The sequence below is a fragment of the Pteronotus mesoamericanus genome, unplaced genomic scaffold (genome assembly GCF_021234165.1).
Source record: "Pteronotus mesoamericanus isolate MK-2021 breed Mesoamerican mustached bat unplaced genomic scaffold, CSHL_Meso_final contig_164, whole genome shotgun sequence".
NCBI lineage: Eukaryota > Metazoa > Chordata > Mammalia > Chiroptera > Mormoopidae > Pteronotus > Pteronotus mesoamericanus.
Window position 1 is genome coordinate 2,834,463 of NW_026555065.1, and position 11,728 is coordinate 2,846,190.

Sequence of the window (11,728 nt, forward strand, 5' to 3'; positions counted from 1 at the left end):
TTCACCCATTTCCCCACACTCCCCCCTTCCATCTGGCAATCATCAAAACGCTCTCTGTATCCATGATTCTGTCTCTGTTCTTCTTGTTTGCTTAGTTTGTCTTTTAGATTCAATTGTTGATAGATATGTATTTTTGCCATTTTATTGTTCATAGTTTTGACCTTTTTTTCTTTAAATAAGTCCCTTTAACATTTCATATAATAATGGTTTGGTGACTATGAACTCCTTCGGTTTTTGTTTGGGAAGCTCTTTATCTACTCTTCAATTCTAAATGATAGCTTTGCTGGGTAGAGCAATCTTGGCTGTAGGTCCCTGCTTTTCATGACTTCGAATATTTCTTGCCAATCCCTTCTGGCCTGCAAAGTTTCGTCTGAGAAATCAGACAGTCTTATAGGAACTCCCCTGTAGGTAACTAACTGCTTTGTTCCTGCTGCTTTTAAGAGTTTCTCTGTATCTTTAACCTTTGGCATTTCAATTATGATGTGTCTTGGAATGGACTGCTTTGCATCCATCTTGTTTGGGACTCTCTGTGCTCCCTGGACTTGCATGTCTATTTCCTTCACCAAATTAGGGAAGTTTTCTTTCATTATTTTTTCAAATAGATTTACAATTCCTTGCCCTTTCTCTCCTCCTTCTGGCACCCCTATGATGTGAATGTTGGACCTCTTGATGTTCTCCCAGAAGCTGCTTACACTATCCTCATTTTTTTGCATTCTTTATTCTTGTTGTTCAGATTGGTTGTTTCTTGCCTCCTTATGTTCCAAATCATTGATTTGATTCTCAGCTTCATCCTCTCTGCTGTTGTCTCCCTGTAAATTTTTCTTTATTTCAATTAGTGTTTCCTTTGTTTCTGACTGGATCTTTTTTATGCTGCTGAGGTCCTCACTGAGTTCCTTGAGCATCCTTATAACCAGTGTTTTGAACTCTGCATCTGATAGGTTGCTTATCTCCATTTCATGGAGCCCTTTCATGGAGTTTTAACCTGTTCTTCATTTGGGCCATGTTTGTCTCATCATTTTCACAGCCTTCCTGTGTTTGTTTCTATGTATTAGATAGAGCTGCTATGACTCCCTGTCTTGGTAGCGTGGCTCAAAGTAGTAGGTGTCCTGTAGGGTCCAGCAGCACAGCATCCCCCATCCCCCAACCTGGGTACTCGAGGTGTGCCCTTTGTGTAGGCTGAGTACACCTCCTCTTATAGTTGAGCCTTGGTTGTTGTTGGCAGGTCAACGGAAGGGATTTACCCAGGCCAGTCAGCTGTAAGGACTGGCCATGACCACTGACCACATATCTCCGCCCTCCATGGAGTATCAGCTGTGCAGGGGCAGGGTGTTTGCGCTCCAACATGGTCTGTAGCTGTCCACAGAGTGTGCAGGCTCTGGGGTCTCCCACGTGGTGCAATCCAAGGTCAGCCCTCACCTGTGTTCCTGTCAGGGCCACATTCCCTGAGCTATAAAGAAATCTGAGATGGCTGCTATACTTGTGCTGGGCTTGGAGATTCCCAGGCAAAGCCAGGCTGTGAAGACTGGCTGGCTGCTGCTAGTGCCAGCCAGGTCTTGGGACACCTAGCAAGAGGTACAGGGGCTTGGTGCTTACTGAGGTTGGCTGTTGCTTGTTTGATAGGATTTAGGAAGTTGTGAAACATGGGCCAAGATCAGCCATTCATATGGAAAAGTAACAGTTAACATTTTGGGTAAACTCATAAGTTGGGTGAATGGAGTCTTGGGATCTCCATGGTAGGGCAAATAGTGTTAGCCAGGTTGATGGAGTCTCAGATTTGGCACCTGCCTGCTGGCTCTGTGGCTCTGTGGGGTGCAGGCTCTGAAAAGGGACAAGAGCCTCTGCCTGCCTTTTTTTCCTGGAAGAAAGCTGTCTTCCAGCTCCCATCTTGATGCCAGACACTTCAGTTCTTCCCTATATGTCACTGGTGCCTTGCCTTTCAACCTGCAACCCTAGTGCTGGAGCTCAGAGGGAGTGAGCCTGACTAAGTCCATGGGTGGATTTTTTAAGGGGAACTGCTTAGGACTTCAGCAGTTTCTTCCACTGACTCAATCTTGCTGGTTTTTGCAGCCAGATGTTATGGGGATTTATCTTCCTGGCACTAGAACCTTGGGCTGGGTGGAATCCTCACTCCCAAATTTTTATCCACCACACATGGATGTGGGACCAACCCATTCTGTGTCTCTGCCCCTCCTACCAATCTGGATGGATGTGGTTTCTTTAATTCTGTAGTTGTCAGACTTCCATTCAACTCAATTTCTAACTGTTCTGAGTGATGGTTGTTCTATATTTTTGTTGCAATTTTGATGTGGTTGTGTGAGGAGGCAAGCCATGTTTACTTATGCCTCCATCTTAACTGAAATCATATGTGTTTTATATATGGATATTAACCCTCATTATTTATGACTATTTTTTCTCAGCTTATTTCTCTTTTAGTATATAATTTACTTTACTAATTTTTTTATGGATTAAACTCTATGGGGAGTTTACCTATGAAATGGTTGGCATATATTATATGCTTAATAAATCCATACATGTTTATAGTCAAACTATCAAAACCTGGGAACAATCCAAGTGTCCATCAACTGGTAAATGGATAACCACATTGTAGTGCATCAACACAATGGAAAACTTTTCAGCAATGTAAGGGAATGAACTATTAATATATACAACAACATAGATGAATCTTAAATGCATTATACTCATTGATAGAAGTCAAATCCAAAAGTCTACATTTTGTATGATTTTATTTACATGAAATTCTGAAAAAGGCAAAATAGAAGACAGAAAACAGAGATAAAAAACAGATTAGTGGTTGCCAGGGACTGGGAACAGAAGAAAGGGTTAACTATAAAGGGACATGAGGAAATTTTTGGAGGCATTAGAAATGTTCTATATCTTGATTATATGACTGAATGTATTTGTAAAAGCTCATAGAACTATACTCTAAAAAGGTGAAGTTTACTATATGTAAATTAACTTCAATAAACCCTACTATTTAAAACTCACAATTTTAGGATTATTGAGTTGTGTTGAAAAACCAAGTTTTTCATACCTCATAGATAAATGGGTCTTTACAGATTCCTTTCTTTTCTTCATCAAATTCCCTGTAATGCAGAACCACATGTGAAAAATAGAGCTACAGTACTGTCATTTCAACTCAGGAGTTAGTCATCATTTCATTTCTATGTGACAACAGTGAGGAAAGCAAAATGCAAAGTAGTCATGGCAGTCCTAAGTTGGGAAGAGAGGGGAAAAAAAAAGCAGAAAAAGAGTATTAGGTTAAGAAAAAGAGAGAAAAAGGAGATGTAGTAGAGATCAATAGATTGCAGCCCACAACTGGGTACAACTGCTAAGAGAGAGGAGTAAATTAGAGTATCTACCTTTACTCTTCAATTTTTTAAAACACATTACTAGTTACCACTAAAAGGTAATTTACCACATGACTTTTAGGAAGTGAAAATTACTGGATTCTGACCTGCCAATGAATCAGTGAGCCACCACGGAGAAGTTATTTAAGGGTCCCAGGTCCTAGACTTTCACGGCTAAAATCAAAGCATCTATCCTCCCTCTACATTTATGAGCTGTTACTATTAGTAAATTTGATAATTTTAAACAATTTTCTCTTAAAAATGTAAGCAAAAATCTCTAGAATATCATTTAACAATTATCATTTCAGTCAAGAAAGTTTTAAAACAGTGATCCCAAAGCATGTAGAACTATAAACCATTAACATACCAAAATGCACATCAGCCTGCTCTACACTCTGAAAGAAGAATCTTCAGAGACCAAAGGAACCCAAAGGAACTGTTTCAGGATACCATTTATTATTGTGTCTTTTCTATGACTTATTAAAATAAAAACAGGAGACAAAGGCTTGAGACTAATTCATTTTTGCCCTTTTGGACAAGATTGTGCCTTATTCTTAAAGATGTTTGTCTTTAATGTATAACTAAGGGATGTTAGTCAATCACTCAACAATCATTTCTCAAGCATGTGTATATTTCTCAAACTATAGAATGAAATAACTATACAGCAGTTAACAAAAAAAATAAACAGACCTGTAGGCTCTCATACTAAAGCTATCCAAGACATTGTTAGTTAAAAACACACACACACACACACACACACAAAGATCAAAAAATTGACAAGAACGACCACTTTTGTAAGCAGAAGAAAAGCAATAAACAATGAAAATTTATAGCATTTAGAAAATGAGGGATTAGATTATATCAGTGGTTCTCAAAGTGTGGTGTCAAGACAGCAGCATCTTCTTCACCTGTAATTTGTTAGAAAGGCAAATTGTTTGGCCCCATCCAAACCTACTAAATTAGAAACCCTGGAGATGGGGCCCAGCAAACTGTGTTTTGACAGCCCCGAGGTGATTCCGATGCACACTCAAATTTGAGAACTACCAGATTCAATTTTTACTTGGATGCAGGACTAGGCAGAATCCCCTTTGGTACTAATACCTAACTATGAGAATAAAACGCAATCTTAGAGCAAAGTGAAATAAAGGTGCTTTAAAAAGCTAACACACCATCACGTTATCATTATAACTGTAGCTCATATGATAACTTTCTTGAATAGACTATAACAATACGGTTCACACCAACAAGGCTTTAAACAGATGAAGGATGCCAACATCTAGTATTCCATATACTGTAAGGTGTCTCTAACATTGCAACTTGGGTGCATTTTCAGAATGAATCAAGTGTCTCTTGGAAATCTTCTCACCCTCCATCGCGATCGATAACGTATATATATACATTTTAAACTAGACTACAACCAAACCTCCACGGGGCCAGCTCCACACTGGAGCTGATAACCGGCCTCTCCCCAATTCCCGGACCCAGGTAAACTGACTTAGTCTATAACATACGCGCTACTAACAACTGACAAAGGCGCTAACGCCCAAGGCTGCGACTAGAGGCTTGGGGGCGAAGGGTGGGGTGGGGTGACTCAATATACCGCGAGGGAGTAACGCTGTCTGCACACCCTAGCCTACAAGAGGGGCTACAACTCACTGCAGGAGACGACTGTAAAACTCCTCAGCAGCTCTGTTCATTTGAGACCACATCCCGTTTCAGTCGGACAGCAGATCCAGTGCCGCCAAACTAAACTGCGCGCCGGATGCTGACGTCCGAAGTCATGACCCCACCCCCGCCGGGACTACTTCCACACCACAAGAGGTCCCGTTTGTTCACAAGTTAAGTTTTTGTTTTATAGCACACAGCGATTCTTCCTGTCCCAATTATTTTTCTTTTCCGTCACAAAAAGTTATAATACGTTATATTAGTTGAAGGGAAGACACCTCATCTCGCGAGAGTTGGCCACTCCTACTTAAGAATTATTCCGCGAAAAGGAGTCCCTCGTTTCTAAGCGCTATTTTTTATTTTGGATGTCAGTAGATACCATGATTTGACGCAGATGAATAAATAATACTGTATTTTTTATTTTTTTCGAGTGGGAGACAGATACTTTGTGTCTCTGGATTGGTTCTGAGGCGGCACAGGATGGGAGACGATTTGAAGGTTACATATAGAACGAGGAAGTGCTGAGTATTTCCTTTTCCTGTGGCAGTCACCGGACAGAGAGGAGTGTGCTTTCCCCTCTCCACGCCATGGTGAGTAGAACTTCTCTCAGCTGGTCTTTGCCCTGCTGTTGGGCCGGCAGGAGTGGATTGCAGGGGTTGAGAGCATAAAGTCTTTAGGAGGGGAAGCAAGAAAAAGGAGATGAGGGCCAAATGCGTCTGTTTGTCGAGGGGACTTAGATAGTGCGGTATACGGCCGCCATTTTAGAGGCAACGTGGGCCTCTACGCACAGGGCACTCCTGCTCCTGGAAACAGCACGAGACGCCAGATGGTTCTCAGGCGCAGAGGGTCTTTTGGAATTCTCGTTTTCCTTGATCTTAGAAGGCACGAGCTCTACCGAAGACTTAAAAGTTCTTGAGTCCCAAGAGTCGTGGTGAGTCTCCAAGTGCCGATTGGTAAAGAATACTTAGTCTTAAGAGGAAGATTTGTTTTAAAATACTTGTTTTCCCACATTTTACCTGAATTTTCGTCTCTTGACCTTAAGAATCTCATCTATCAAAAGCTTCTCTGAAGAATTTTGCTATTGGTGTCTCCTAAGTCTTTTAGAATTTAGCCAGCTCATAGTACCGCTAATGAACAAAATGGACAAAAAACTGCTTCTGGTGTTTGGATCGTAATTGAGTTAGATACAAAAATTCACAGTAACGTTTGGTGGTAATGAGTGCTTGTTCACATACGGAATTGGAAAGAATGCGGTAGTTGGGCTTTAAACAATGATCAGAAACCTAAAGAAGGTAGCTTGAAGGAGGTGAAGCAGCCCACTTGAGAGTGTCTTGGGAGAACACTTGGTAACACTGATGGAGGAGGGTGATGATTAGCCTGAGTACCTGAAGCAAGTGGGCAGGAGGTTGAGCAGATTGGGTAGGCCATCCTCCGAACTTTGTAAGTTTTATTTTCAGGTGGTAAGTCTTTGGACAAGGTTGAGCAAAAAGTAACAACCAGCGTTTTTACTAGTAAGTTTTGGCAAATGTGTTTAGAATGGGGTGAACGGGGCAAGGAGAGAAGTTTGGAGAAGAAAGAGTTGTGGTAGACAGGATTTGCCGACATTTGGGGTGAAAGTTTAAATAGTAGTTTTAACCTGCATTCTCAAACATTGAAGTGTTTTGATCACTACACTTTAAACCCTGGTTTGAAAGCTTAATGATAAACTATTCTCAGAAAATTATGTGGCAGAACTTGATTGTAAGTGTTCTTCCAGGTAAGAATTATTGAAATTAATAGACTTGCTGTGTTTGTAAAGTAGCCTTTGTTTCAGCTTTAAGCAATGTCTATCTCACCACACTCTATACTCTTGTAACTGAGCATTTAATGGCATTGATTGCATATGAGGAGTACTTCTGACATTTCTTGTCCATATAAATGTTTTTTCCTTGTTCCCAGGCGTGTGCTCGTCCACTGATATCAGTGTACTCCGAAAAGGGGGAATCGTCTGGCAAAAATGTCACTTTGCCTGCTGTGTTCAAGGCTCCCATTCGACCAGATATTGTGAACTTCGTTCACACCAATTTGCGCAAAAACAATAGACAGCCCTATGCTGTCAGTGAATTGGCAGGTATGGTTTTAGATCTTTCATGGTTTAATGTTTTAAGAGCTGCTTGACAGCAGTGATGAAATTCCACTCCATTGGTCCGTGTTTCTGAATCAGATGATTTTCCTGGATGTTCTGATGCTGTTTGCAACCATGCACAATTGTCACATTGATATGGTTGGGTAGCTAAAACTTTTTATTTCTTTGCAATTTCAGGACATCAAACCAGTGCTGAGTCTTGGGGTACTGGCAGAGCTGTGGCTCGAATTCCCAGAGTTCGAGGTGGTGGAACTCATCGTTCTGGCCAGGGTGCTTTTGGAAACGTATCCTTTTTTTTTTCTTTTTCTTTTTTTTTTTTTTTTTTTGTCATTAACTACTTGTCACTTGGCACAGAATTTAGCAGGCTGGGCCTGGTTTATTCATGTTAGTTTGAAAATATTTTTGTCCAAAATACTAGTAGTGTCCAGGTAACTGTAGGCAGATTAGAAATATGGAAGAATCTAACAGGAGCTTGACATTAGAAAGTTTAACTTGCAATGATGTCGTAATTTGCGTCTTACTCTGTTCTCAGCGACAGTTGCCTGCTGTCAGTAAGCTGGTTCAGAAGGGTGACGAAAATTCTTACTGAGCAAGACATAACCTTTTTAAATTTCTAACATTTGAGAAATGTGATTCTTAACTAAGAAAAATAGATGTGTCGTGGGGGCCGCATGTTTGCACCAACCAAAATCTGGCGCCGTTGGCACCGCAGAGTGAACACAACCCAGAAGCGATATGCCATATGCTCTGCTCTAGCTGCCTCGGCCTTACCAGCACTGGTCATGTCTAAAGGTTTGTGATATATTTTGTATTACAGGAGTGATACAGAATACCCTTTTTTCCTTCACCTGAACCTTTTCATTCATGTTAATAATAACCTGTGTAAATTGTGTTCATCCTAGAGTGTCTGAGTGTCCTACTACTAAATATTAGTTGTGTTTCAGTCTGACAAATCAGTCATTAGTGAATGCTGTGTAACATGGAAGTAATTCAAATACAATGATTTAGTATATTGGAAAACTTTCACTTAAACTTCATGTTGCCTATTATATTTTCAACTTTCAAAATGATGAGATTCCACTTAATTGGTCCGTGTTTCTGAAACACATGATATTTGTGGAAGTTCTGATTTGGCAAATTGTATGCCATTTTGTTTTTGTGGGTTATGTAAAATGTTTCTCAATTTTTCAAAAGGTTCAGAGTAACCAGGTCAGTGTTAATTGGCTTTGTCAGGTCATCGTATTGAGGAAGTTCCTGAACTTCCCTTGGTAGTTGAAGATAAAGTTGAAAGCTACAAGAAAACCAAGGAGGCTGTTTTGCTTCTTAAGAAGCTAAAGGCCTGGAATGATATCAAAAAGGTAGGTTTAATGAACACATTGGCAATTTGTTAGTCCTTCACACAAATTTGTCAGAATTTGATTTTTAAAACATTGCTGTCATGTCTGGGTTAACTCTGTTGGAATGTTGCCCTGATACTCCTGCAAGTTTGCACGTTCACTACCCAGTCAGCACATACAAGAATCAACCAATGAATGCATCCATAAGCAGAACAACAGATTGATATTTCTGATTCTTTCTTTTTAAAATATCAGTTTCTTTTTTAAAAAGATTGAAGGGCAGTATTAACTACAAGTCTTAGATATTATTACATATGAGAACAAGTACTCAGGAACCATATTATAGTCATGAGCTGCTTTAGCGATAGGTACAGTCTGAGAAAGGAATTGTTTGGTGGTTTCATCATCATGTGACTCTGCTTAAACAAAGATGAAATGTAGCCTACTTAACTGCACACCTAGGCTATATGGTATACCAATGCCTATAAGTCGTTTTTAAATCTGAAGATCTATTACAGGGATCATCTTAATCAGAATACTAAACCTCATTTTGTAGGTCTATGCCTCTCAGCGAATGAGAGCTGGCAAGGGCAAAATGAGAAACCGTCGTCGTATCCAGCGCAGGGGACCCTGCATCATTTATAATGAGGACAATGGTATCATCAAAGCCTTCAGAAACATTCCTGGTAATGCTTTTACTTTTACATGTTTGATAGCCCAAACTATGCAAACTTACTCAACTTTTACCATGATGAGATTCCACTTCATGGTCCGTGTTTCTGAAACACATGATTTGTGGAATGTCTGATTCTTGGCTGAATGAGTACACTATCAATGGTTGGAACTTCATAATTATTAATGGTAGTTCTCAGTTATCTTATGTGATACATACGCTATCAAGACAATTTGTATTTCTTCTGTTGAAATACACATGCCCTAACTCCTTTCCCTTTCAAAGGAATTACTCTGCTTAATGTAAGCAAACTGAACATTTTGAAACTTGCTCCTGGTGGGCATGTGGGCCGTTTCTGCATTTGGACTGAAAGTGCTTTCCGCAAGTTAGATGATCTGTATGGCACTTGGCGTAAAGCGGCCTCCCTGAAGAGTAACTACAAGTGAGTGTCTTTATATTCAGAATTGGTTTTCATGTTTTCAAAATAATGGATTGTGTTTTATTGCTATTTCCCTTTATATACAGATGCAATATGCTGAAATGGTGAGATGCTCTGAGGAGTGATAGTGTAGTTGGAAATTTTAATTTAATTTGGGGAGCTTCAAATGGTTAACCATTTAACTTGTGTTGAGGTTCTTTTTAATCACATAAGAAATAAGAATTGGGCATCTGTTTCCAACATTTTCTTGATTTTTTTTTCCAGCCTTCCCATGCACAAGATGCTCAATACAGACCTTAGCAGAATCTTGAAAAGCCCAGAGATCCAAAGAGCCCTCCGAGCACCACGGTAAAGTTGTACTATTTGTAATAATTCTTGCCCCAACCTCAGTATAATTGGTTTTTTAAATGTGGATAACTTAGCCCCAGATGGGTGGCTCAGTTAATCGAGTGTCAGTCCATACACCAAAAGGTTGCAGGTCTGATCCCTGGTCGGGGTGTGTATGGGAGGCGGCAGCCAGTTGCTTTTTCTCTCCTCAAGTCATTTTGTTTTTAAAGCATACCCCTGAGTGAGAATTTTTTAAAATGTGGCTAATGGAATAAAATGTTAATACAGTGTCTATCTTTTTATAGCAAGAAGATTCATCGTAGAGTGCTAAAGAAGAATCCACTGAAAAATCTGAGAATCATGTTGAAGTTAAACCCATATGCAAAGACCATGCGCCGGAACACTATTCTTCGCCAGGCCAGGAATGTAAGCAATAATTTGGGTTTTGCAGATACAGTAAGTTTTTAGAAAGATGTGATTTTTTAAAATTTTCTTCCTGATTTGTTGCAGCACAAGCTCCGGGTGGATAGAGCAGCGGCGGCACTAAAAGCCAAATCAGATGAGAAGGGGGTTCCAGGCAAGAAGCCTGTGGTAGGGAAGAAAGGAAAGAAGGTTGTTGGCGTTAAGAAGCAGAAGAAGCCTTTGGTGGGGAAAAAGGCTGCAGCTACCAAGAAACCAGCAGCTGAGAAGAAGCCTGCGGAAAAGAAACCCACCACAGAAGAAAAGAAGCCTGCAGCATAAACTTAATGTTTATTCCATAAAGGTCAAATCACTATGGACAGCTAGTTTTGAATAAATATGTCAGAGGCAGTGAGAAACATGGCTTGTTGCATCTGTTGTGTGAATCTTGGTTACAATTGTTTTTGATGACACTTTGTTCTCCATAACCCTAGCCATTCATTTGTTACAGTCTGGTCTAAAATGGATCATTGGATTTATACAAAATCCATGCTGTTGAATGGAAGGAGGGATGCTTCATATATCCAGATACAAAGTCCAATGCATTTTGTAAGCAGTGTTTTGGGAAAGATGATGGTTAAAAGACTTGTCTCAGAAATACACAGAAACTGTTAGAATTTAGCTTCCCCCCCCCCCAAAAAAAAACCTTAAGGAAATACAAGGGTGTAATCAATGCATATTTTGAGATGCAGCAGTAAGAAACATGGTTTCCTCAGAGAAGTGTTCTTGTTGAACCTGTGACAATGCTGTTGGAGGATATGCTTGCCACCCTTGATATTTTGGCTCTTAGAAACAAAAGAGTGCCAGTATTTTTCAGTTTTACTAGGGAATATATTGGTCAAGAATGTACTCACAGCATGTTTTTTTCCTAAAGCTTTTATCATTGAATGTCATCCTAGAGTTGACTTCAAGTCAGGACTTCCCCCCCTCCCTTCCTATTGATAGTCAAATCCATAGCAAGGGTGATGTATAATCTAATTGCATATTCAAGAGATAGCGTTCTAGCATGTGAAGGCACTATCTCCCAGTTTGTTGGAGGCTTTATTTTCATGCTCACTTAAGTTGTCCTCGGGAAGTTGATGGAACTAGGAGTTATTGCTCCCAAAAACCAACTTGTAGGGAGTCTGCCTGTGCTGAATGCTAACCACTTAACCTTAGGTCAGTTACTCAGTTCGAGTGTGGTTCCCATACACCAAGGTTGCCGGTGGTCCTTGGGGCACATACCAGAATCAACCATTGAATGCATGATTAAGTGGAACAATAGGTTAACGTTTCCCAAATCAATTTTTAAAAACCACTGCAACATACTAAAAGTGCGCTACAGCGCGTACTGTT

At 40.1% G+C, this 11,728-nt stretch overlaps 2 protein-coding genes and 4 non-coding genes across 6 annotated transcripts in view; 5 read left to right on the top strand and 1 right to left on the bottom strand.

Moving 5' to 3' along the window:
• The window catches only part of ZWILCH (zwilch kinetochore protein), a 34,821-nt gene extending 29,716 nt beyond the window's left edge, over positions 1–5,105 (bottom strand). The window contains exons 1-2 of the mRNA XM_054564344.1: positions 5,025–5,105; positions 3,053–3,104 (exon numbers count right to left, since the gene is read on the bottom strand). Coding sequence (XP_054420319.1) covers positions 3,053–3,104; positions 5,025–5,077 — 105 coding nt within the window. The 5' untranslated portion in view covers positions 5,078–5,105. The remainder of the gene's footprint in view (positions 1–3,052; positions 3,105–5,024) is intronic.
• A 395-nt stretch (positions 5,106–5,500) lies between these two features.
• Positions 5,501–10,752, top strand: RPL4 (ribosomal protein L4). The gene is made up of 10 exons (XM_054565245.1): positions 5,501–5,623; positions 6,972–7,143; positions 7,336–7,442; positions 7,812–7,950; positions 8,392–8,516; positions 9,052–9,181; positions 9,454–9,610; positions 9,872–9,955; positions 10,240–10,360; positions 10,445–10,752. The coding sequence occupies exons 1-10, from the start codon at positions 5,621–5,623 to the stop codon at positions 10,673–10,675; spliced, it is 1,269 nt and encodes a 422-aa protein (XP_054421220.1). The 5' UTR covers positions 5,501–5,620; the 3' UTR covers positions 10,676–10,752.
• Positions 7,192–7,262, top strand: LOC129064517 (small nucleolar RNA SNORD18). The gene has a single exon (XR_008528494.1). It is a non-coding gene; the product is annotated as a small nucleolar RNA SNORD18 (small nucleolar RNA).
• LOC129064518 (small nucleolar RNA SNORD16) lies at positions 7,652–7,750 on the top strand. Its single transcript, XR_008528495.1, has one exon. It is a non-coding gene; the product is annotated as a small nucleolar RNA SNORD16 (small nucleolar RNA).
• On the top strand, positions 8,220–8,291 carry LOC129064515 (small nucleolar RNA SNORD18). Its single transcript, XR_008528492.1, has one exon. It is a non-coding gene; the product is annotated as a small nucleolar RNA SNORD18 (small nucleolar RNA).
• On the top strand, positions 9,239–9,307 carry LOC129064516 (small nucleolar RNA SNORD18). Its single transcript, XR_008528493.1, has one exon. It is a non-coding gene; the product is annotated as a small nucleolar RNA SNORD18 (small nucleolar RNA).
• Positions 10,753–11,728: the final 976 nt, after the last annotated feature.